At 42.8% G+C, this 21,910-nt stretch overlaps 1 protein-coding gene across 1 annotated transcript in view; it reads left to right on the top strand.

The window, feature by feature from the left end:
• The first annotated feature begins 10,531 nt into the window (after positions 1–10,531).
• The window catches only part of cacna1ib (calcium voltage-gated channel subunit alpha1 Ib), a 117,038-nt gene continuing 105,659 nt past the window's right edge, over positions 10,532–21,910 (top strand). The window contains exon 1 of the mRNA XM_029501062.1: positions 10,532–10,614. Coding sequence (XP_029356922.1) covers positions 10,547–10,614 — 68 coding nt within the window. The 5' untranslated portion in view covers positions 10,532–10,546. The remainder of the gene's footprint in view (positions 10,615–21,910) is intronic.

Raw genomic sequence — 21,910 nt, 5'->3', positions numbered from 1 at the left:
ACCTTGTTGGACGATGAGACCTTTAAGGAAACTTTGATGGTGAAAGTAAATGGACTGGCAGGAGATTTCACCTTTTTATTTCAAATAAAATGCATTTTCATGTGGATCTTTAAAAAAAAAAAAAAAAAAAAAAAAAAAAAAAAAAAAAAAAAAAAAAAAAAACAACTCCATCATCTCACCAATTTAACATCCACCAGCTTTTAAAGAAAATAATTCAAAGTGCATTTGTGAGTGTCTCGGAGCTTTAATTTGCGCTTATTTAGGATACAAATCACATTTTGTTATGATAATCACTCAGATGTATGGTTAAAACAGTCCATTATGGCAGACAAGGAAATCGTTTGGTGATATAAGTCGGATTTTTAGTATGAACCAAACAAACTGCAGAGAGTTTTATCTCTGTAGCCCCACAGTTGTTCATTTGTAACGGAGCGTAGTGAGACATTTTAGTTTTTATGATAAGACCTCGCCTCATTGTGATGCTGATCACGTTGTGATTAACCGCTCAGCCCACTGAGGATTACAAACAGTGGTGGGAAGCAGTTTAATGCAGAGACTGGATCAGCTGATGTGGATATTTTTGCAGATCTGCTCTGTTACTTCCGGTGTTCAGAGGGGACGGGAGCCCTCCGGATCCTGTGGTGGTAACCCATGTCGACCTGAGGTGGCCTCTAAAATAACTGTGAAAGCCCAACACTGTTTGAAAACCACCTCCTAAAGCCTGAGGGGTTTTTTTCTGGAATACTTGATGTCGATGAGCGCCCTTTTATTTCTGAGCTTCTGTCGCAGATATTAACATTAAATGCCATTTAAAAAAAAAAAAAAAAAAAAAAAAAAAAGCTTGAGACCTTTCACTCATATCATAAATCACTGGCTTTGCCTTCGACATTGTAAAATCCAGGTGTTAAAATTCTCAATTCACTTTAACCTTTAAGGTTTATATGAACTTAACGTAGCATCTAGCTACAGGCCGATGGATTAACAGCTTGCCAGGCTGACATCCACGTGTGAACCTTCAGAATCATTTTAGCTGCTTTCATCCAATCTGGTTCGATAACTCTGCCCTTCCTCCGTTCGTCAGCCATTGTCATTCATCTCAGCGTTTTTTTGGCACCTGTAAGATAAATTTCTCCTCGCGTGTTTCATCTTTCTGGTAAAGCGGAGGACTGATCAGACACAAACACAGGTTCAGGTTGTGGGTTTTACCTGCATCACAGACATTACATCAGCAAAAAGTTCTTTCTGCTCCGACAGACAGTCGACTTCTCTGATGCTAACGTGGACAAAGAAAACATTTATTCCCACACACATAAACTACATGCAGGTTCGTAAAGTCCTGCCAACTGGAGTCTCATCAACACCTACAGATCTGGCTTCGTACACAAACAGGCATACAAATACAGCAGAGACAAAACGCACACACACACACACACACGGCCGTTTCTCAGCAACACAGTCGAGCGTTGTGCTTTTGAGCCAATCACTCAAAATCTAACTGACAGGACGGACTCCTCGAGTAAGCAGAAGGCCGCGATCATGCGTGTTTGAAGTCTGCTGCGGAGGTCTTCATGTGGAATCCGCTGATTCTCCCGCTCAGCTACTTCAGGTCCTCTTCGGTCCATAAAAGGACGGGGACGGGGGACGGGGACGTGAGCTGCTCGCAGCTTATTGATGGAAACCAGCCGGATTGCATGGAATCCAGAGCAGAGACGCACAATAGTCACTTGACAGAAGTGAAATGACCTCCAGCAGATTTATTTACCTAAAGACGCTCATTCTGCCAGAAATGGTGCACTTGAAGCTGTTTTTGGCTACTCCTTGTAAATTAAATTGTAGAATGGTGTATAGAAGTTTCCTTGGGTAAAAACAAACATGTAAGATCCCTGAACTGAGTTTACGTTTACGCTGTTCTGGATTGTTGGAGGACTTTATTTGTGCTTACCGCTCGGTCCACGCTTCCTTTCCCTTCCTTCTGCTCCAGCAGAATACTGATCTGCCCTGGTGCGTCATAATAACTTCTGATTTCTGCTTTTATGAGTCTGGTTAACATTTAATGTTGTCTTTATCGGAGAACTGCCAGGGTTAGCACACAAAGCTTTTAGAGCACATTCAGAAACCCTCTCCGTTCCATTCATCTGACAAAAATTATTATATTAATGTTTTACTCCCTTAGTCGGCACTCAATATCCTATAATGACAAGTAAAGAAAGTTTACAATAAAGGTCTGATTCCTTATTTAAGTTAGACTTCCATAACAGATCTTTTTTCATCTTAGCGTGTTTAGCAACATAAACTTGTGATATCTGAAAGGTCTGAATGTTTTGAATACACCATGTGGGACTCCAGAACATGTTGGATACATAAATATTGATGTGTTGCCCTCTCGTTTTTTATTTATTTATTTAATTTTTCTTATTTTGTGTCTTCCAATTAAGATTTAAAGAATGAAACATTCTGAGTGCATGGACGTCGGCTCCAAAGAGGCAAAGACTCGTGCGTTAAGTAGAAATCTCTCTCAACAGCAGCGATTCATCAGCTCTAGCAGACTTTAATTCAGTTGAAAATTGCCCAGAAAAAGTCTGTATTCATGCACACCAGCACTCCGCTTTTTAAGATGCCAAATAGGACTTCAGTTTACACTTTGTAAACAAGTAATGATTTCCTCGGGGCATGGCGAGCGTGTTTGACTATGCCGGCGGCACAGTTGGTGTACCACTTGAACCTTCATGTGGTTTTGGATAATTAATGGCTTCACATACAGATCTCCATGAGGAGGACAAATCAGCTGTCAGGAACACCACAAATCACTGCGTGTCCACACAACAGGGAGGGCAAACAAGACAAAAAAAAAAAAAAAAAAATCAAGCACAACAATCCTGTGGCCTTTTTTTAAAGGCTCTTTGCAGTCAAAAGATCAGGTTGTGTTACTTATGGAAATGTTTCTCTGCCCCCTCCGACCTCTGAGGGATCGAACCAGGAGCTCCTCCTTTTCCTCCGCTGCGTCCAGGATGACTTTAAAATCTATTTCTGAAAATGAACAAGCATGCGTGCTCGTTGTGAACCGGCTGGCGGGGTGATAAGCCCTCCTTCGTCAGTGTTTGTTTCTCTGTGGGAAAGTCGATGAGCTAACGGCTCGCGTCGTTAGCTGGTGGAAATGTCAATGCGGGGATAGTGGGCGCAGCATCGAGCTCCACTGGGCCCCGCTAAAGTCTTTCATCTGAGTTAGCCAGCATCATTAAGAGCCGGCCTATGCTTCTTTTTTAAACTGCCTGGGTTTGTGCGTTTGTGTGAGGCAGTTTGGGTTGTGAGGTGCAGTCTTTAATGAGTGTGTATCGACCTTATTTGAGTGTGATAATTTGCCGGTCTCTGTGTGTGTGTGTGTGTGTGTGTGTGTCACACAGCCTGGTTTCTATTGTCTAAAGTGACATATATATATATATTTTTTTTTTTTTAGTGTGTGTGTGCGTTTGTGTGTCGATGCTGATGTCAAGTGAGCTCACAGGTCATTAAGCCTTCAGCACAGTCTGTAAGTCACTAACGAGGTTCATTGTCACATCAAAACACATCATCAGCAGACCTACATGGCTTTTTATAGTTGTCGTCCTCTGCGGTCTCACCCCGACGAGTCCGTCACATCATCACCACTCCTGCTTAGACAGGTGTTAGCCAAACGCCTCACTTTTTTTTTAAGTTTGTCCTTTTTCCCGTCGGCCGTTCACGTTGTCGTTTCGGACTCCCCGCTGGGTAAATTGAAGTTGCGGCAGCATTTTTCTGATGTAGCTTTTACGATGATTTGAGTGAGTTGGAGATGATAACCCTGAGCACTTTGGATATCTTTTATTTTATGCCAGCTGTGACTCGAACGGTGAATCAGCTTTTTCCAAGGAAAACACAGCAGGTTGTGTTGAATTTGGCGGTTAAAATGAGTTAGTGACACACAACTGAGTACCGCTCTGAAAATGACAATCAGGATGCTCGACAAATCTCAAATACAGACATCAAAATCAAATTGAAGGAATTTAATAGCCATAATAGGCTTAAAAAGGGGCACTCTACCAAATGTTCCCAACAGAATCATCTTCCTGGATCCAGATCCTTTTATCAGAAACTTTTTTGTTACTGGTCTTTGTTATTATATCAAAATATAAAATGATTAATGTAATATTGTTTGTTTTTGTTGGTTTATCAGTATCGGTATTCTAATTTCCTGTGTGCTGGAGTGCTGCTGTAGCTTGCCGTGGTCAGAAGCACTTTCCCACATCAAGCGTTCATTAAGTAACACTTCATCACAGGTCGGTGACACTTTAAGTGGCTCACCACATTAACACGGCCAGTAAATGTGATGGAAAACCTGAATTTACAGATCGCTGGAATAAAAAAGAAAAAACACGACGTGAAAAGTAGATTGGGATGTTAGTTCACTTTCAACAAGTGACTGCAGGACCTTTAAGATGATTGTTTTCCTTTACAGGCCAACAAAAAGAAATACAAATCATACCATTACAAACAAACACAACACAACACAAACTTGTGTTGTGTGGGACTTGTGGCGTGTCAGCAGCTCTGCTTTGGTGTGTAATATTAGGCATGTTTATGAAGTATAAATAGACCAAAGGAAATTAACTCAGTCCTCCTCGCATTGCCAGTAAGCTGCGTGTTTGTGTGTCTGTGTGTAATTTACAGTACATACTGTACCTCCCTCCCGCTGCATTAGCCTGATTGGTGCTCAAAATGCAATGAATCAAAAACATGTGGAGAGAAACTCGATCTGTCTTCAAGAAGTAATCTGCCATGCGGACTCTTGCTGGATGTCTTTGTGGGGGTGTGTGTGTCCCCCCCTCAGCGTTGTGTAGTCTGTGATATTTCTGTGATATACGAGGCGGCTGCTGACACGTGATCAGTAAATGTCAATCTGCGCCTGACGGGCGTCGTTAATCACACGTACACGCCACTCAGATTTAACAGCACCGTCTCAGAGAGGTTCTGATATTTTATTACCTTTTTAGCTGAGTGCCAAACCAACGGCATGAAATTAGCTTTAATATTCACAGAGCACAGCGGCTGATAAATCGGCGCTTTACCAACAAAGACAGGTGAGAAAATGTACAAAAGTCTCCTCATTTAGAAATGAGGAAAAAAAAAAATCAACCTGGTGGATAGTTTCAGATCATGTTGTCTCTGAGGGGCAATTAATGATCGTTTTCAGTCCGATGCCATCTGTTATTTTCTCTGGTAATCGACGGACCTTTGGAAATCAGCGTTAGCTTCCAAAGGGATTCCTAAACAATTCAGGAAAACACTGAAGAAATGGCAAAGTCACTTATTTTCAGTAATATTCCATCCACCTCATTATTTCAGTCACAGGTTCAAACACAGAAATCGCATCGTTTTGGGATTCGCTGTCTACTTTTTGCCCCTTTTGGGGTCTTTGGTGTGAAAATTTAAAAAAAAAATAAACTTTTGTGTGATTTCGTCAGTGACACATTTTAGAAACCTGCTAAAATAAATGAACTAGTTAACTCGAGAGTTCTTAAACTCAAGATGTGGTGAGAAAAAGAACGTCGAGTCCTCAAATTTCTGTTTTTCCAACTCAAAGACTTTGATTTCAGGGGCCGCATCATGGCGACTCACCCACGGCATTTTACATGAAGCTGCAACCACCACATACGGCCGGAGGTGTCGCGTCAAGAACCTCGGTTCCAAGACTTTTGTGTCGTTAGATAAACAATTACTTTACCAGAAATCATTAAATTTGAACTGATGCTAGTTTTTCAGGCAGGAAGGTCGGCGTGGTGAATAATGAAGCGACTCTGGGCGACCTTTTGGGTTTTGTGTGTTTCCGTTGGAGCAGATAATGCTGAGACCTTTTCAAGTGAAGTAACAGTGAACTTTTTTTAATCGTCACCGTTATTTTAGTGTCTTTATCAGATCTGACAGATTAATGGGAACCGTGCCCCAACATATAGTGCCACTTTGGTAAACCTCATCTCAGGGTTAATGATCGGGGAAATTGATTGTTGAACTTTGACTGACCGTTAAGTTTCTTCGACGGAAGCTTCACTCAGCTCAGAAATATTCTTTCTTTATCCTGAGAAATGGCATTTTCATTCCGTCCTGCACCACCACACCAGTTATACATAGAAATGTGACACCAAATCCCACTTGAACTTTGTGTCTCCGGCAGTCTGAGTTCATTAACGCTGGATTAATGTCGGGATGAAGCCTCCTGTTTTAAGTAGCCGTTCCCCTCCGCCTGTTTTCAGTTTGCTTTAGTTTCTTCAAATGGAAATTTGAAACAGCGAATGGCTGACTGGCTGAACGGTACATGCAATTATTTTGAAGCGACATAGTGTGTATTATCCCAACGGATGTCATCAGATATGATGAAATGGGATGCGCCGCAGGAGAATATGGACCTGTGGTGTAATTTCCATTGTGGGTTTAATTTAAAAACAACAGTGAGCATGCAGCTAAACTCACCTTGCTTCTCTTTGCCTGACTAATGGTGGAATTTCAGAGGGAATAACATGTCTAGTGTCGCTGTCAGATGCATGGAAATCATCATGTCACGCCAGAGAGTGAGCCAAAAGGAAAAAAAAAAGGCTGTGCAGGTTAAAATATGCAGACTGAGACTGCTTTATATTGTTAAGGTCCCCCAAGCAGTCGGCGCACACTCAACAACACACTCACAACATTTCGGACACATCTGCAATATATAAAGTGCCTCATTGCCTCCGCAACAGCTGCAAACGGTGAAGTCAGTAAACAGCAGCACTTTTGTCCCACCGGCCCTAATGAGCAATAATCTGTCAGTGACTCCAGCACTCTGCATTTCTAATGGGTGCACCACTTTTAATAGGAAGAGTTTGGAAAAAAAAGAATACACGGAAGGTGCATGTAGACATTTTCTTTATTTTTGTTTTTGTTGGTTTTGGCCAGAAAACATTCGGTGTCTGTCTGTGAGTTATATAAATTAGTCCTCCTGTCCTCCCGTGTAACTTTTTTTTTTTTTTTTTTGGCTTTGTGACAGAGATCTCCACAGACTGACGGCAAGAAATACCAAACATCATACCGGGTGTCCAACTGTCAAAACAACCAAGGAGCAAATGAAGGATACGGGAGCGACTCTGTGCGACAGCTGGTGTTGCTTTGTCTGGGAATCATAGCTGCTGTCGCGCGAAGCATCACGGTGTTGAACGGCTTCTCAGGTTACACAACCATTTAATCCTAACCAATGTCCACATTACAACAATACTCGTGTATATTTTTTTAATAGCTTACAGCCTCCTCTGTCAGCACAAAGCTTGCTGCTGCAGTGCAGAAAGCTCCAACTGCAGACCTCATTACCGCGAGACAATGGGAGAAGCTTCGGGTCTCCATGCATGAGGCCCCACATTCCCTCCTTTTAGTCTCCGTCCTCCGCTGAAAAACAGCAGAAGCCTTTATTATTTTCACTTCAGTGCTTGTGTCTCTTCCTTCCCTCAGAATGAGTGTAACATTACTGTAACTTAGACAAACAGCACAGCTTCACTCTTTCTCTCAGAGCGACACCCCAGTGACAGTAATAACACATTTTACGTGTATGTGTCTGTCAAAGACCTAAAGGAGACCTTTTAACAGCAAAATAAATGAAATGGCAAATGTCAGCCATAACTTACTGAATAAATGTGAACGAATACGATTGCGTTGGACCTTGGTGTCGGTGCTAAACAGGAAGATGTCACGGCAGTCAGTCTTTGCATCGTATCGTATATGCGTACGTTACATGCTGTATTGATTTTATGTTTTTATTTTCCTCCTTGGTTCCCTTTTAAGATATTCGGACAACAATGCTTTGAATTGGTTGTCTAATGAACAAAGTGTTGTTTTTTCCCCAGCTGTACTTGAACATCACACGGGATTTGGCCTCACTAATTCCAGTGTCATTACTTTGACGCTTTGAGCAAAAAGTACTTTGTATAATTCCCCCAAAAATTCCCTGTATATCCCGCAGTGCTGGCAGAAAGGGAGGGATGCGTTTCATCCTGAAGGATCCAAAAAAGGAAACGCTTCCGTTGCATCCTCACGCTGCAGGAAGTGAATCAGTAAACATAAACATTTTAACAGATTCTTCATATTAATTTGTCTGAACAACGCTGATATTTTAGTCCTGGATTAGTTTTCTGTTGTCATTGCTTGCAAAACTTGAAATCTGCAATAGAAACAAGTGGCCATCCATCCATCCTCCCTTAAACAGGAGTTCCTGTCTAAATGCTGAATTCCTCGAAATAAATGAAACGATCAATTTTTCCTCCAAGAGAACAAAAGCCTCTTCGATGCAATGCGAGGTATTTTTAATGTAGCCTTGCACAGCACAATCATAATTAGCGGGGGGTTTGATGCGGCTGCTGGTTTTTACTCAACTTGTAAATGTCAGCAGCAAAAACGGCACATGGCGACATGAATGTGCAGCTGTTTGGAGTCTGTTTTTGCCTGCATTGATTTGCGATTTCATTCATTTTATTTAGATTTTTATGACCTACTCGTGTTGGTTTACTTTCCTTGCAGAGACTCTCTCGCTCTGCAGCTGCTAACAGCTCTGTCTCCCCACAGGATGCAATGGTTTGATATTATTTTGCCAATAATTCAATGATTGCTCTTTTTTTTTTTTTTAAGTCTCTGCCTTGATTTTTTCCAACAAAGCACTCCTTGCTCTCCTCTGGTAGAATATGTCTAATTAGCAGCCTTCTCCTCTGTTGCGTGTTTGTGTGTAACTGTGAGCTTTGTCTGAAGATGATGCTGCAATTACATGCCTGCTAACAAACTGCCTCCATAGTGCCCGTGCAGTGAAAGCCAACCTATAACTCGAAGGCACACGGTCCACTTTGAGGAAAGCTGGAAGTTCTTGTCTCTGCAGCTGACGTACTGAGATGTGTGATGCCGGATTCCACTTGACCTTTGTCTTTTTATTTCCTCCCTCACTCCAAATTCATTAACGCTGGACTACGGCCCAGATGAAACTCAAACTTTATTTGTATCTTGATGCCGACGACAGCTCAAATCTTCACAGCCTGCGCTTTCTGTCGTGATTACATTCAGATAAACAAACTCCTCTCTCTTTTCTTTCCCTGATTTTTATCTCGCTGACTGTTGTTGGTCTGCCAAATCTCCTGTAGTCATAAAACAACATCTGCTTTCAGATTCAGCAAGTGAGCCGGTCGGATTTGAGCTCTTAGTTGCTTTTTATTGAGAATAACACGTTTGGCTCGCTCATTGGAAATCTATGAGCAGGTGCCACACAATCATATCAGGGCTCCTGCTCCGTCTATTCTCTCTCCAGCTCCGCATTATTGATTCCTCTCAACGCTAAGCCTCTTACTAAACCACTGAACTCTCCCTCCTCATTCACTCTTTCCTTATTCCTTTATTTCTCTCACCAGCCTTTCGGCATCCCGCCACCTTCTCTCGCTGTACGACCTCCCATTTGTGCTCCTTTTCCCTCTCTGTCTCCCATGAAGGAATAGTTTGTAGTCACGAAGGATGTATCGCCTTGTTTGGTTTCTGTTCCTTTTGAGCTTCGGCTAAAGGCCCAAAAAAAGGCGGGGGAGCAGCTGGCCTGGCTGTATCCAAGTTTATATAACACATAGTTCGCAACTTCCTTTATTTCATCTGTCCAATGCTTTAGAAAGAAAACAAGAAATCTGATCCTTGTCTGAAAGCATAGCTGCTGATTTCTGGCACCTGATGTCTTCCTTAAGAGCTGAATAAGGCTGTCTCTTCTCGGCTAAAGGTGGAAGAGCTGCAGTGTCGGGCGTCTCGGGCAAGAGGACTTTGCCAAGTTTGGAGTTGGTTCATGTGTCTTCAAGACTCAGTTTGCTTTTCCAGAGCGTCACTGTTGGTGTACATTAGAAATCAAACTCGTGCTGTTCCAAGTTCTTCTCTTCTCTGGTTCTCGACCAGCGAGTTGTTATTGATCGGCACCAAACCGGCCGTCTACTTGGCTCGGCTGGGAAGTCAATTTTCTTCTGATCAAATTATGACAATCCTTTCTCTTTGCCATGTTAGTTTTTGCTGTCCAAACTTTTTTTCTTTAGGCGTGATCACATGTATTTGGTGATAAATATACGCGCAACTTTGTTTTCTCTAAATGAAAACTCTATGAAAATAATATTTTTCCTTTGTCTTCTCTCTCTCTCTCTCTCTCTCTCTCTTCCCAGACCGTTGGGCTGCCATGACAAGCGAGGAGGAGGAGGGCCCCGGCGTTGCAACATCAACAGCGGCGAAGCCATCAACGGCGGCCATCTCCAGGGTAACGGCAGCCATAGCCAGGGCCGACGACGGCGACGATGCCGTCACTTCCTCCTCCCCCCGCAGGCCCTCGCCGTTCCGACTGCCGTGTCCCGAGGAAAAGGAGGAGAAAGAGGAGGAAATAGAAGTGGAAGGGATTGTTCGAGAAGAAAGGATGGAGAAGGAGGGGGAGGAGTGCGATGGAGACGATGAAGACGACGGGGACGATGGCAGCAGTGACGCCAGCGTGCTGGTGGTGCCCTACCCTGAGCTGGTTCCCATGGTCTTCTTCTGCCTCAAGCAGACCACCTGCCCTCGCAGCTGGTGCATCCGCATGGTCTCCAGCCCATATCCTTTTCACACCGTGAGCGACGGTGGCGAGAGTCTGCTCGCTGACCACCATCGTCCTCCCGTTCTCATAAAGAAAACGCTGAGAAAGCCTTGATTCTGGAAGTTTCACAGCGGCCTCACATCCAGGCTGAATCTCCGTTTATTTACTTTACTGAGGTGTGATGCATTTCAGTTCTCATTTGTTTTTTTTTAGCATTGAAGACACCGACACTGTTTAGAGCTCAAACTCTCTCTTCTCTTTGCTTACATGATCTGTGATTCGCGGTGCAGATGTTTATAGTAGAAATAAGATCAGGAGCCAGATGAACAGACACTTCAGTACATTTTGTCCCAGGGCACGTTTTTTATTCATCAAACATGCATCAGGCTGCAGCATGAGTGTGTTCAAGCTGCAAATCTTTCCTAAAAGCACTGTGATTTAAGGAAAATGTGCATAAACCATCGGATGCCACGTTGTGTGTTTTCCTGTTTTTGCTTTTGCCCTAATACAAATTATAAATGTCAGTCTAATCTACCAGCTGTAAACTCAAAGCCACTGAGCTATTTTCTCAACTTCATGGTCTCTGAGAAATCCAAAAGAAATGTATCGACTTTGAAGGAACAAGCTTCTGTTCCCGCTCACTGAAGAGATAACACACAGTCATATATTGTTGAAAATAGCTTGGTATTTGCATTTGGAAATGAATATTTCCAAATGAAATCTGTATTTTTGCATCACTATTGTCAGTCCACCTGCTGTGGTGCAGTATCTGAGGACCAAGGTTTCCTCTTTATTCTCCCCCACCATCAAAGTCAGCTTCTGCCAGCGTTGTAGTTTTCGTCTAGACTCGGCCTAACTTTGCTGCAGGCAGATTATAAAATGTGCAGACTTTGTGTAACTATTCATTTGAATGTGTGTTTTTGTAGTTAAAGTTCAGACCTTATGTGTGCTCGGAGCTGCATAAATGGGGGGAAAAAAAACACACACACACAAAAAAAAAATGTGGTTTGTCTTTATTAAAAACATGAATCATGTTTTTGTTGTCGACGTCAGAGACCCCCTGTTCATAAGATCTCATGTGGTCCGAGCTTTGTAAGAAAGACACGTCATTCTGTATCCGGACGCACAGCAACTGCTCCCTTTTCCGATTTTTGTGCATTGTGTTGCACGAGTTGAGCTTATTCGCAGGCACGCGCTCTACTTGAGGCCGAGAGCCCCCCCCCCCGCCCCCAAGGTTCAACAGGTACTGCTTATTGAGCTTCTTCAGAGCAACACTTGTGTGACTCGCATTCAAACGCTTTGAGTTGATGTGTCTGTAAGTAGTAACGCCTCTGAGCTCATGGAAAAGGCAGAGATGCAGGAAAAATAAAGATCGGGGAATAAGAGGCGTTGAGAAAATGGACGGACGAAGAGAGAGAAAGGAGAAGAAGATGAAATGTGTCCTGACGCCATCGGCCTGAAGTCTAACGCAAATGATGAGAGGAAGGAAAGGATTCAGCATATTGTGTTAACAGCAGCAGATCGGGTTTGTTTCTGTGTGTGTCAGTGTTTATGTAACCGTCATGAGGGGCAGCATTTCCTTCCTTGGCGTCAGCCGGCTGACTGCAGTGATTTCCCTGACAGGGAAAAGAAAAGCCCCATTTGTTGACTTCTTGCCTTCTTACCTTTCCATTAAGCAGCCGTCACATCAGCTTCTGCCAGTTGCTTCGTAGGCGAGCCATCCATTCAGAGAAAACATCAACCACCACAAAAAAAAAAAACAAAAACAAACAACACACTTGTCTTTGTGTTTGGCTCTATCGCCCGTCTCTTTTCTGTGTCGGCCTCCTGCGGTGCATTTGTGTCTCTTTTACAAGTATCCCAGTGTTGTTACCTGAAAACGCTCCCGAGTGAATTAAGAATGATGAGCTCCTGTTTACGTTTAGACCGGCTGCCGGGAACAAACAGGCTCTGTCACGGCCGTGCGGCGCAGAGATTTGGGTCAAAAAGCTCGTTCCTCAGGCCGAACGTTCGTTTCATGATGTTTGGGCTTGCAGAGCAGCAGCAGAGGGGCTGCTGAGAAAAGAAATAAGTCGGAGCTGCCTCCTGGATGTTCGACAAAAGCAGTTTTCTCAGTTGTGGCTTTTCTTCTTTTCTTTCTAACTGAATTGGTAAAAACGTTGGTTTTCACCACCAGCGTTCGGTCAACTGTAACCGAATTAGCAGAAATAATATCGAGGCGCGTGTGTGTTTACGTGTGTGTCTGCGTGTGTTTGTGTGTGTGTCTGTGTGTGTGTGTGCTCTTATTTCTCCAAAATAAAAAGGCCTGCATCGACCAGGTCCACTTTCTGACATTGTGAGTTCAGACGGAATGGTGCAGCAGATTGATCCACAAGTGAAATCTTATTTGTGTGAACGAGTGTGTGTGTGTGTGTGTGTGTGTGTGTGTGTGTGTGTGCGTGTGCGTGCGTGCGTGCACATATTTACAAAGGCCCACAAAAAAAAGGACAAATGTTGGCTGTCTGTGGGTGAAAATTTCATTAAAGTTCATTTAGCTGATTATACATTCAGGGTCAAGGTGAGATGACGGGGAATGCATTGTGTCAATGAAAATGAATGTCCTCACAAAACTACAGGCGTGTGTGTGTGTGTGTGCGCTTTATTTAAGAGGGGCATCGGCAAAATTTGTGTTGAGACGGAGTCAAAGGAGCTGCAGGAGCCTGCAGATTATGCAAAGAATGAGTAAATGAATAATGAATTAATGAAGCGATAACGAAGAATAATTCAGATTTATGCAACTATCTAAAATTAAACCGCACCAGCTCACTGAGAATTCAGTCTGGGCCTAATTTTCATGGTTCCGGTCATTATGGGCTTCGGTTCTGATAAATAGGGACGCAGCGAGTCAACTTACAGTGCAGCAGGAAGAACAGCAGTGAGAACATGGGTGAGGATCTGCAGATGCAATAACGGGAGGAAAGAAAAGGGAATTTAAAGTCACACTTTGTTGGAGAGCTCCACTTTTCTCTTCTGTCCGTAACGGCCGGACAGCTGAGGTGGAGAGCCCTGACCTGGGAGGAAAGTTGTGAGCTTCGTGAGAAGCTTCTTGGGTAAAATAGAGAAGATGGCGTTAAAGTGGAAGAGAATGCAGCTTCTTTAAAGGTTTTAAGGTTTTTTTATATTTGCCGGCTGTCTGGATCGAAGGAGTTCAGCTCCCCTTCATCGCATTAAATCATTTTTCAGATGCAGAGAGTCCGTCAGTGACAAAATTGGACACCTCTGGACATCTGTCATCTTACTCATCCTGTACTTTGGCTCGCCACTGTTTTGTTTTGTTTTTGTTTTAATATATATTAGATATTTAACTTTCTTTACTGGCTGCATTTCCCCTGTGCCGTTCAGTGCAGTGCAAGTAATGCACATTTAGATTTTATGAGCTGAAATATTCAAAGTAATTGTATATGAAAGAGGGGAGTGAGAGTGTTTGGAACCCAGCTACTGGAAATTAACAAAATAAACGAAGCAGAGCAATGAATTTGCTGATCCTCAATGTGATATTTACGGAATTTCCCCCGAGGATTGATAAACTATTTCTGATTCTGATATGACTATCAGAAATAGGAGGCAAAAAGAGCCCCAAATTGTTTCATCAGGCACTTGGTTTTATGCATCAGTCCACTTTGTTTCTCGTTACTTTACCCGAAGGCTTTGTTTCCCGCCGTATTGTGTGGAGCACAAAATCCAAATTCAGTTTGCTGAATTGAAGAAAAGCATCAACTGAATGTGAGTTTTTTCTTCAGTTTCCTGTTACACGTTGTGTTTCACCTCCCAGCTGAGGTGCTGGGAAGTTGCTATTTGTTTTTGTGAAATAGTTTCCCCGTGCTGAATGGACCGTGAAGTTGCATGAGAAGCAAAACGTTAAGTTTTTTTTTTTTTTTTTTAAACCCCTACAAGAAAAACTGTCATTCTATCTACATCAGTGCCGATTCTGAGCCGAGAGTGAAGGTAGAGCTGTATAACAGGAAGGATTAGTGGAGGTTATTTCATGTCCATCTAAACTTGGACCTGCGGATTGGAAGGGAAGGACTGCAGAAAGATGAGTGTGGTGATAAAGAGAGAGCGAGAGGAGTGAATAAATATTTTGCTCCCAGCCAAATCTGATGTGGAGGGGAGGTCAGATTAATAGTTTCCAATTCACTCTCAATCTCACCTGGATCAGCACACGGGGCCCTCGGCGCCAACCGGCAATATTACCCACACTCGCACACAGACCCACTTCCAATGATGTCTATAGACACACAAACGCGCACACACATGCAAATGTCAAGGTTTTGTGCCTTCACTGTGAGCGCACTTTTAAATCTAATGAACGTTGGGCCAGTTATCTCGTCCTAAACGAGGATCCCCTCGATAAGCTCCCTGGTCACATGACACCGATCCTGTCTGTTGATTGGTTCTGCAGCTATCTGATTTTATTTTTATTTATACATTTTATTTTTTTTTCTGGTCCATCCAAAGGGCTTTTAGGTGAAGCTTCTAAAATAAGGAGTTTGAAGTGCCACAAGCATCCAGTAAGATAACTGCACTTCAGTGAGAGGGGCGTCGGTGTGGACGGGTCGATCACGTGCATCCGGCCGGTTAGCCGGCATCATGTTGGCTTTTCCAGCGCATGAAGGAAATGAGATTCATCTACATTAAATGCAAACTTACAATATTGGAATAATCATTGAGTTTTGGAGGACGGCTGTGAAATGAGATTTGTGGGACGTGACTGGATGATGATTGGATTGATGCAGCTCAGCTGGACTCATAAGAGATGTCGGCTCAACAAAATCAATTTAATTGCTAAATAATTTTGCTGGCAGTGGCTGCAGGTGATACCTTTTAATGACGCCTAAAGGTAATTTCTGAGCAGGCTGGGTGTTGTGCACGGTTCACTGCCCACTTTAAACACCAAAAATACCCTCAAATAATCATGACTCGGTTTGGGTGGACGTATAGAGAGCCGCGGAGAGCTCGTGTTGTGTTTGCTGCATTTCTGAGCAGCTCAGTTCAAAGTTGGCAGAAGCCAAACGGTGGCTGCCTTTAGATAAAGCTGAGGCAGGCCCAGATTATCCCGAGTCTATGTTTGAAAATTCATCCACGAAAAAAATATTTTTTTCTGTTTGAAAACTTCATCAGTGCCTGAAGAGAGAAAGATTATTACACAATCTTTTAATTAATTCATATCAAGTCAGTTGATGGATCCAGTTCTGTAAAAGCTCTGTGGAAAAGCACAGCTATGGTTTCCATAACAAAAATAAAAAGTCTTTTTAAATTCTTCAGTACTTTGAAAAATCTGATCGAACACAACAAAAAATCAGACTGGTACCTTTTTTTGTTTCTTTCTTCAGGCCCAGGTGATTTTCCAGAACTAAACCTCGGCCTGATAGTTGTCACCATTGAGTTTGTTGGTCAGAAGTCTGATGACTTTTTATCACAGATGTGAAACGTCCGTGGACGACAGTGGGAAATGTTTAACACTTAAAAACACGAATCATAATGATCAGGTGTCTTATTGTCGTCGGCTCCGGGTCATCCCATACTTTTCTGTGGAAGGTGGCGCAGGGCCACATGATGTTTTCAATATTAACTCAACATATAGAATCGGCTGTTTTTCAGTCGTTGTTTGACCATTTTTGCAGCACTTCTACAGTAACTGTGTTTCTGTCCGTAATCCACAAATATTCCCGATCCACCGATCTGATTCGTTTTCTGGCGTCGGTCGTCGCTCTTCTCTGGCATTTTCAATTCCACCTAACCTCAAGCCAGAGTGGCGTATTGGCTGAAGTTAGGCTGTGCAACAGTGGCTTGTTTCACTTTGAGGAACGATGCATTTCAATGCTGCCCGTCTTTCCCCGAGGAAAGACTTCATGAGTCAGAGGAGAAGACACGTCTGCCCTTCATGACTTCTGCCTTTTACAAACAGGATTTCCTGCTGAGCAGAAATATTCATTTGATGATTTTGGCCAAATCAGCTGAGATTCTGTTGATAAGCGGCGGTTCACTTCCTGTAACGCCTCACTGTGCTTCTAGTGTGCTCATGCAGTGGCGAATGTTTCTACCTATAGAAAAGCAATCGGGCCGGAGGGAATACAGAGCTGACAGCTCGTCTCTCCTCAGCGGGACAACTCCTGTCTCAGAAGTGTATGCAGCATGAGGGGGCGAAGGGCAAACTTATTTATGAAGACGCGTTCGGAGAGGATGGTGCTGTGTCTGCCAACAGCTGTGATGGAAAAAGACATATTCTGTCTTCACCCCTTTGTTTGCGCTCCATAATCACTGTTTCCATCCTCTCCAGTTTCTTCTGCCACTCCGCACCATTTCTTTTTATACTCCCTCGTCCTCTCCCCGTCTTGACGTGCATTTCTTTGGCTCCCTCTCCCATTCCCTCCCAGCCGCTGAGCTTATGCTAATGGCTGCATTAATTATGGTAATGCGTCTGTTAATCACTATGCTAATGTCACTGTACCTACCTGTCAAACTGGTGAAAAGGCATCCTCTTAAATCTGCCTCTTGTCCCTCATTGGCTCTTTTATTTATTTATCTATTCCATTTTTTTGTAATAAAACTTTTATGATGAAATGTTCTTTCCATTAACCTTCATGTTTTCATCGTGGTTGTTTTCGATATCACCTGTCCGCCCTCGTCCTCCTTCTGCGTCTCATCACTCCTGAAATGGTGCCGCATGTTGACAGAGCAGGATGACGCACACATGGAGATCCCACCAACACTGTGTGTGTCTGTGTGTGTAGGAATATGAGTGAATCATATATATATTTTTTCTCTTTCACCATGTTTTTGTATTTGCTCGATGTGTCAGGGACAGAAAATATCGGGGCGGCCGTGTTTGTCGCTACATGCACTCGTGCACGGTGGGTGTGTTTTTGTGTGTATGCAGAGCCACTTGTATTTGTGTGTTAGTGTGTGTGTTGCACGTGAATGCTAGTGACAGCAGTCATCAAAACTTGCGCCAGCACTCCCTGTTCATGTCAGGCAGAGAACAGTGGAGCAAAAAGTGAGCATCAGCTGTGTGTGTTTGTGCGTATTCGTTGTTTCAGGGCAGTGAATCAACATTCAGGGGGCAGGCAAAGCAAATCTTGTGATTATTTCTAGGAAAATGAAGCTGCAGCAGTAGTATCACTTCCGTGTTTATTCATTTCAGTCCACTTAAGCAGCCTCACTGAGACTCTACTGAGGGAGAAACCCGGTTGGCTTCAGGGATAGTTGGGAGTAAAATAGTCCATTTATTTTTGTTGGCTATTTTAAGTGCTTTGAAAAAACACACACATACCTATCATTAATAAAAAAAAATAAAAAATCAGGCGACAACAGAGAAAGAAATGCAACAAAACAAAATATTGGTGCATTATGAGACAATCGGCCGATGAGCAAACTGAATTCTTCAAAGTGTTAAAGGGTTAATCTGCGCTGAGGAGAAACAGCTACAGTAGGAGATGGCACACGACACAACACCTGAGATCCACTGTTGTGCGTTTAGATACACAAAAATATTTTTTTTCACCAAAATTACACAGCTTCTTTCAAAAGAACATTTGTCTCACCGTATGAGGCTCCTGTTTTCTGTCGGAGGAAGATTTACAGCTAACAAGGTCTAATTAAAGAAAACATGGTTATGCAAATGTTTCACAGCAAGACAGCAAGAGTCGAGGAAGCTGCAGACTCCGAGAGTTGCTTCTCATTATGTTTTTAGTTTTTAAAGGAACTTTTAAGAAGTGGATTTGTAAACAAAAAACAAAAACATTTACTTTTTTTTTTTTAACAATGTAGTGAAAATAACATTTTTGACTGATTTTAATGTTTCAAAATACTGAAAATACAGTAATCAGGGGTTTGTCACATATTTGTACGAATTTATATGAAGTCATCATCTACTTTTTATTCTTTGTTTGGGTTTTGGGTGTCAATTAGCCGAGATGCTGTGATGTCTCCATTAATAGTCTCTTGACAGAGTGATGAAGATCACACTACTCACTCCGTTCATTCCCACAGTAATTACCTCTTTCTACTTCTTTTATTTTTTACTTTTTAAATTGGAACTGTGTGTGGCATCATGGTGACGATGAGCGGTTCAAAGAGGCCTGTTGCACATTCACTGCGATATATTAACCCGTTAAGTCAGACAGGATTAGCTCTGGTGCATTATGACATTAAAGTCCTCTTTAGTCCTGGAAAGACATCCTTTACATTCACCTAAGGCTGTGACAAAAATCTGAATTTTAACAGTAGTGATAACTATTTCAAATCCAGAATAACTGCGAACATATGTAGACCCAACACGACCAAGGCACTAAAACACTAAAATGATATTACAGAGGGAGGATGTTTCGATTGGATCTATGAAAATGAAGAAGTGAATCACAAAAGGAATGATTCACCTTTTTGACAAAACATTAACATTAACAAAACCATTAACGCCCCAAAGTTATGTGTCATACCAAGATGTGTATTTGCAGCCAGTTATGTTCAAAGATATCATAATTTGCATCAAAAAATACAAGCCAGACTGGAGATAAGCTGTTTTATAACAACCTCCTTCAGATGCGGTGTGCTCTGCAGACTCTCCCGGCATCCGCAGATCCTTTTTTCACTGAACAGACGATTTCTTATTTAGCAGGAACCTGCAATTCATTTTAAGAGTCAACCTTTCCCCCAGTTAGCCGTCGTGTTACATCCATAAGTTCTGCTCCTCAGAGCCGTTAGAGCCGGCGTTAGCGGTAGCACAGACAAATGAGACGGCTTAATAAAACGTCTGAGGGCAGGGGAACGGACTTATTCTGACTTTCTAATTTATCTATAAGTAATGGTGCCACCTGTAGCCTTTCAATTATTCCATTCGTCCTGACCGCAGCCGTCATGGTCAGATTTATGGTGCGTGTCAGAAGGTTGAATTAGTCGGGACATCTGCAACGCGCGATTGCGTCAGCTCTCTGTTCTTAAACCGTTAAGACAGCCAAAGTTTTAGGTTTCTTGGTAGATGCTGGAAAGGTAATGAAGATAAAAAATAAAATCGCTGCAGTTAATGTAGAATATTTTGGTGAAATGTGAGACAAAGGTTAGTCTCATCTGGGCTTTAAATCACTTTGTACCTAAATAATACAACTATTTCAATGAAGCACCTTTTAAGGAGTCTTTCCACAAACACCTGAATGTTCTGCAGGTCGCGTGGTTCCCTGTATGGCCTCTGCGACCTTTGACCCCTCCCTCTCTGCCTCCGGGTGGGATACGGATCAGCACCCTTTTTATTTTCATCCACCTAGTCGAACTTTCATGGATCAATTTCCTTTTTTTATATGCCTTGCCAACCTTCTCGGTGTCTGCACAATGTCATTTATAATATTTAGGCCGTTTTTGGTGGCATGCTTGGTGGAAGTGATCAATAATCTGATAGCAACATCAAAAGGTCCCGAAGTCATCAGTAGGATTGTATTGATCTGGGATAGATGGATGGATGTGGCTGGACTCTATTTTTTTGTTCTTTTGTTCTCCTTTGTAATGTTGTCGGTGGATCGTTGAGCTTTGTCTACTCTTTGCTCAGGCTCTGTGAGTTCTTCTGGTTCTTTAATTGAACGTTTCCTCTTTCGGTATGATGGATAACAATGCGCCTGAATGAAGAAGCACATTATTGGCTGGGTAGATTTATCCATCAGTCATCCTCACTGTCACACCTCAAGTAAACAAACCGAAACATTACCAAAAAAAAAAAAAAAAAAAGTTTTGATAGTTTGATATAATTAACTTGCAGATTACAAAGTTTATTTCTAAAGTGAAAAATGTTTGTCATTTAGTTATTTACCAGCTAACTATCTAATTTTAATTAAGTTCATTCATTCATTCATTCATCTTCTGCAGCTTATGTGTTTCCAGGTTTCGGGGCGTGCTGGAGCTCACATTGTGCTGTTCTGTCTGGTCATATGTCATTGAAATGAATGAGCCTTTCACTGATGGTGTGTGTGTGTGTGTGGGGGGGGGGGAGGCAGCGAAGCCTACCCCCGACCCCCACCAGCTCAAGACGGCCCTGTCCTGTTGATGTGCTGTCATGCTGCTTTGCTGTCAATACGCATCATTGTTAGTTTGGCATCGTCTGCTGAGCGGCTGCAACAACACGGGGGGGGCAGCGGGGGCGGTCACAGGTGGAGGGGTCGACTCAGGTGAGCATCAGACACTTTTCTCTTTCCTCCCTGTGCACATCATTACCTGATGCGCTCATGTCAGCCATCTTGGACAGCTGCATACGGCGACTCAGCCCGGACAAAAATGGCGTCCAACTCAGTCACGATTCCAGAGAAATAAGAAATTCGCCACTTTTGACAGACAATTTTGCAATTTTATTTTTAAGCCATAATAAACCAGCGTTTTTTTGTGCAGCCTGTGGATAACTGAGCAGTTTATAAGGAGACAGACTGTTGGATTATTACAGTGTGTAAGTGTGAATGCATCTTATTTTTTAGGCCTCAGGTAGAAAATATATATATTCCTTAATCAGACCCCGAAAATAAACTGTCAGATAAGGGAAGGGTGAGAAACAGAGAGGTGAGGTAGATGACAGTCATTAGTCTGTCATTAACACTCGCCTCTGATTGTTGTCGACGTGCTGCTGACTGGCATGTGTTAATGCTTGTGTGTGTTTCTGTGCGTGTTTGTTGACCTTTGCTCTGAGAAGCAAAATGAGCATCTCATTTTAGGCAGACTCTGGTTCCCCGTTGAAAGCGGGACTCGTCCCTGCAGATGCCACACTTTGTTCCCCTCGTTAGGACGGGAATATTAATTTGTCATCTTGTTATGCTCCAGCAGCAGTTTAATATAACAATGCCGTCCAAGACGAAAATCCAGGGGACACAACCCTACAAGTCTGGGCTGCTTGACCTCCCGCCGCAAAGACGACGTTAGAGCGACGCAGGTGGAGGACGACGGAGGTGAAGAACAGGTAAAGTTAACGTAGATGAGCAGGAAATGAGTGGCTGAGAAAGATTTTCAGCATCGGGAGTTAATTTAGCATGATGGCGGTGTGGAAAGGAGATAAGTAGGGAAGGATATTACCCAGGGGAAGACTCCAGGCTTGAAATGAAGTCAGACTTGAGGTGGAAATGATTTTTGTGGCTTTCTCCGACCGCTGAGATGTTGTGATGTGGCGACCCGACAGATGAGTCCAGTTCGCTTTAGAGCTCTGACTGGAAACTTTGTCTTCAAACTGCAAACAGCTACACACATTTCTAATTCGATTTTAAGCTTCAGCTTAACGTCCCATTGAACATAGAAGTTGTAATGCATGGA

Source organism: Echeneis naucrates, chromosome 1 (assembly GCF_900963305.1).
Source record: "Echeneis naucrates chromosome 1, fEcheNa1.1, whole genome shotgun sequence".
Taxonomy (NCBI): domain Eukaryota; kingdom Metazoa; phylum Chordata; class Actinopteri; order Carangiformes; family Echeneidae; genus Echeneis; species Echeneis naucrates.
Note: the sequence above shows the minus strand (reverse complement) of the source record. Positions and strands in the feature narration are given on the sequence as shown.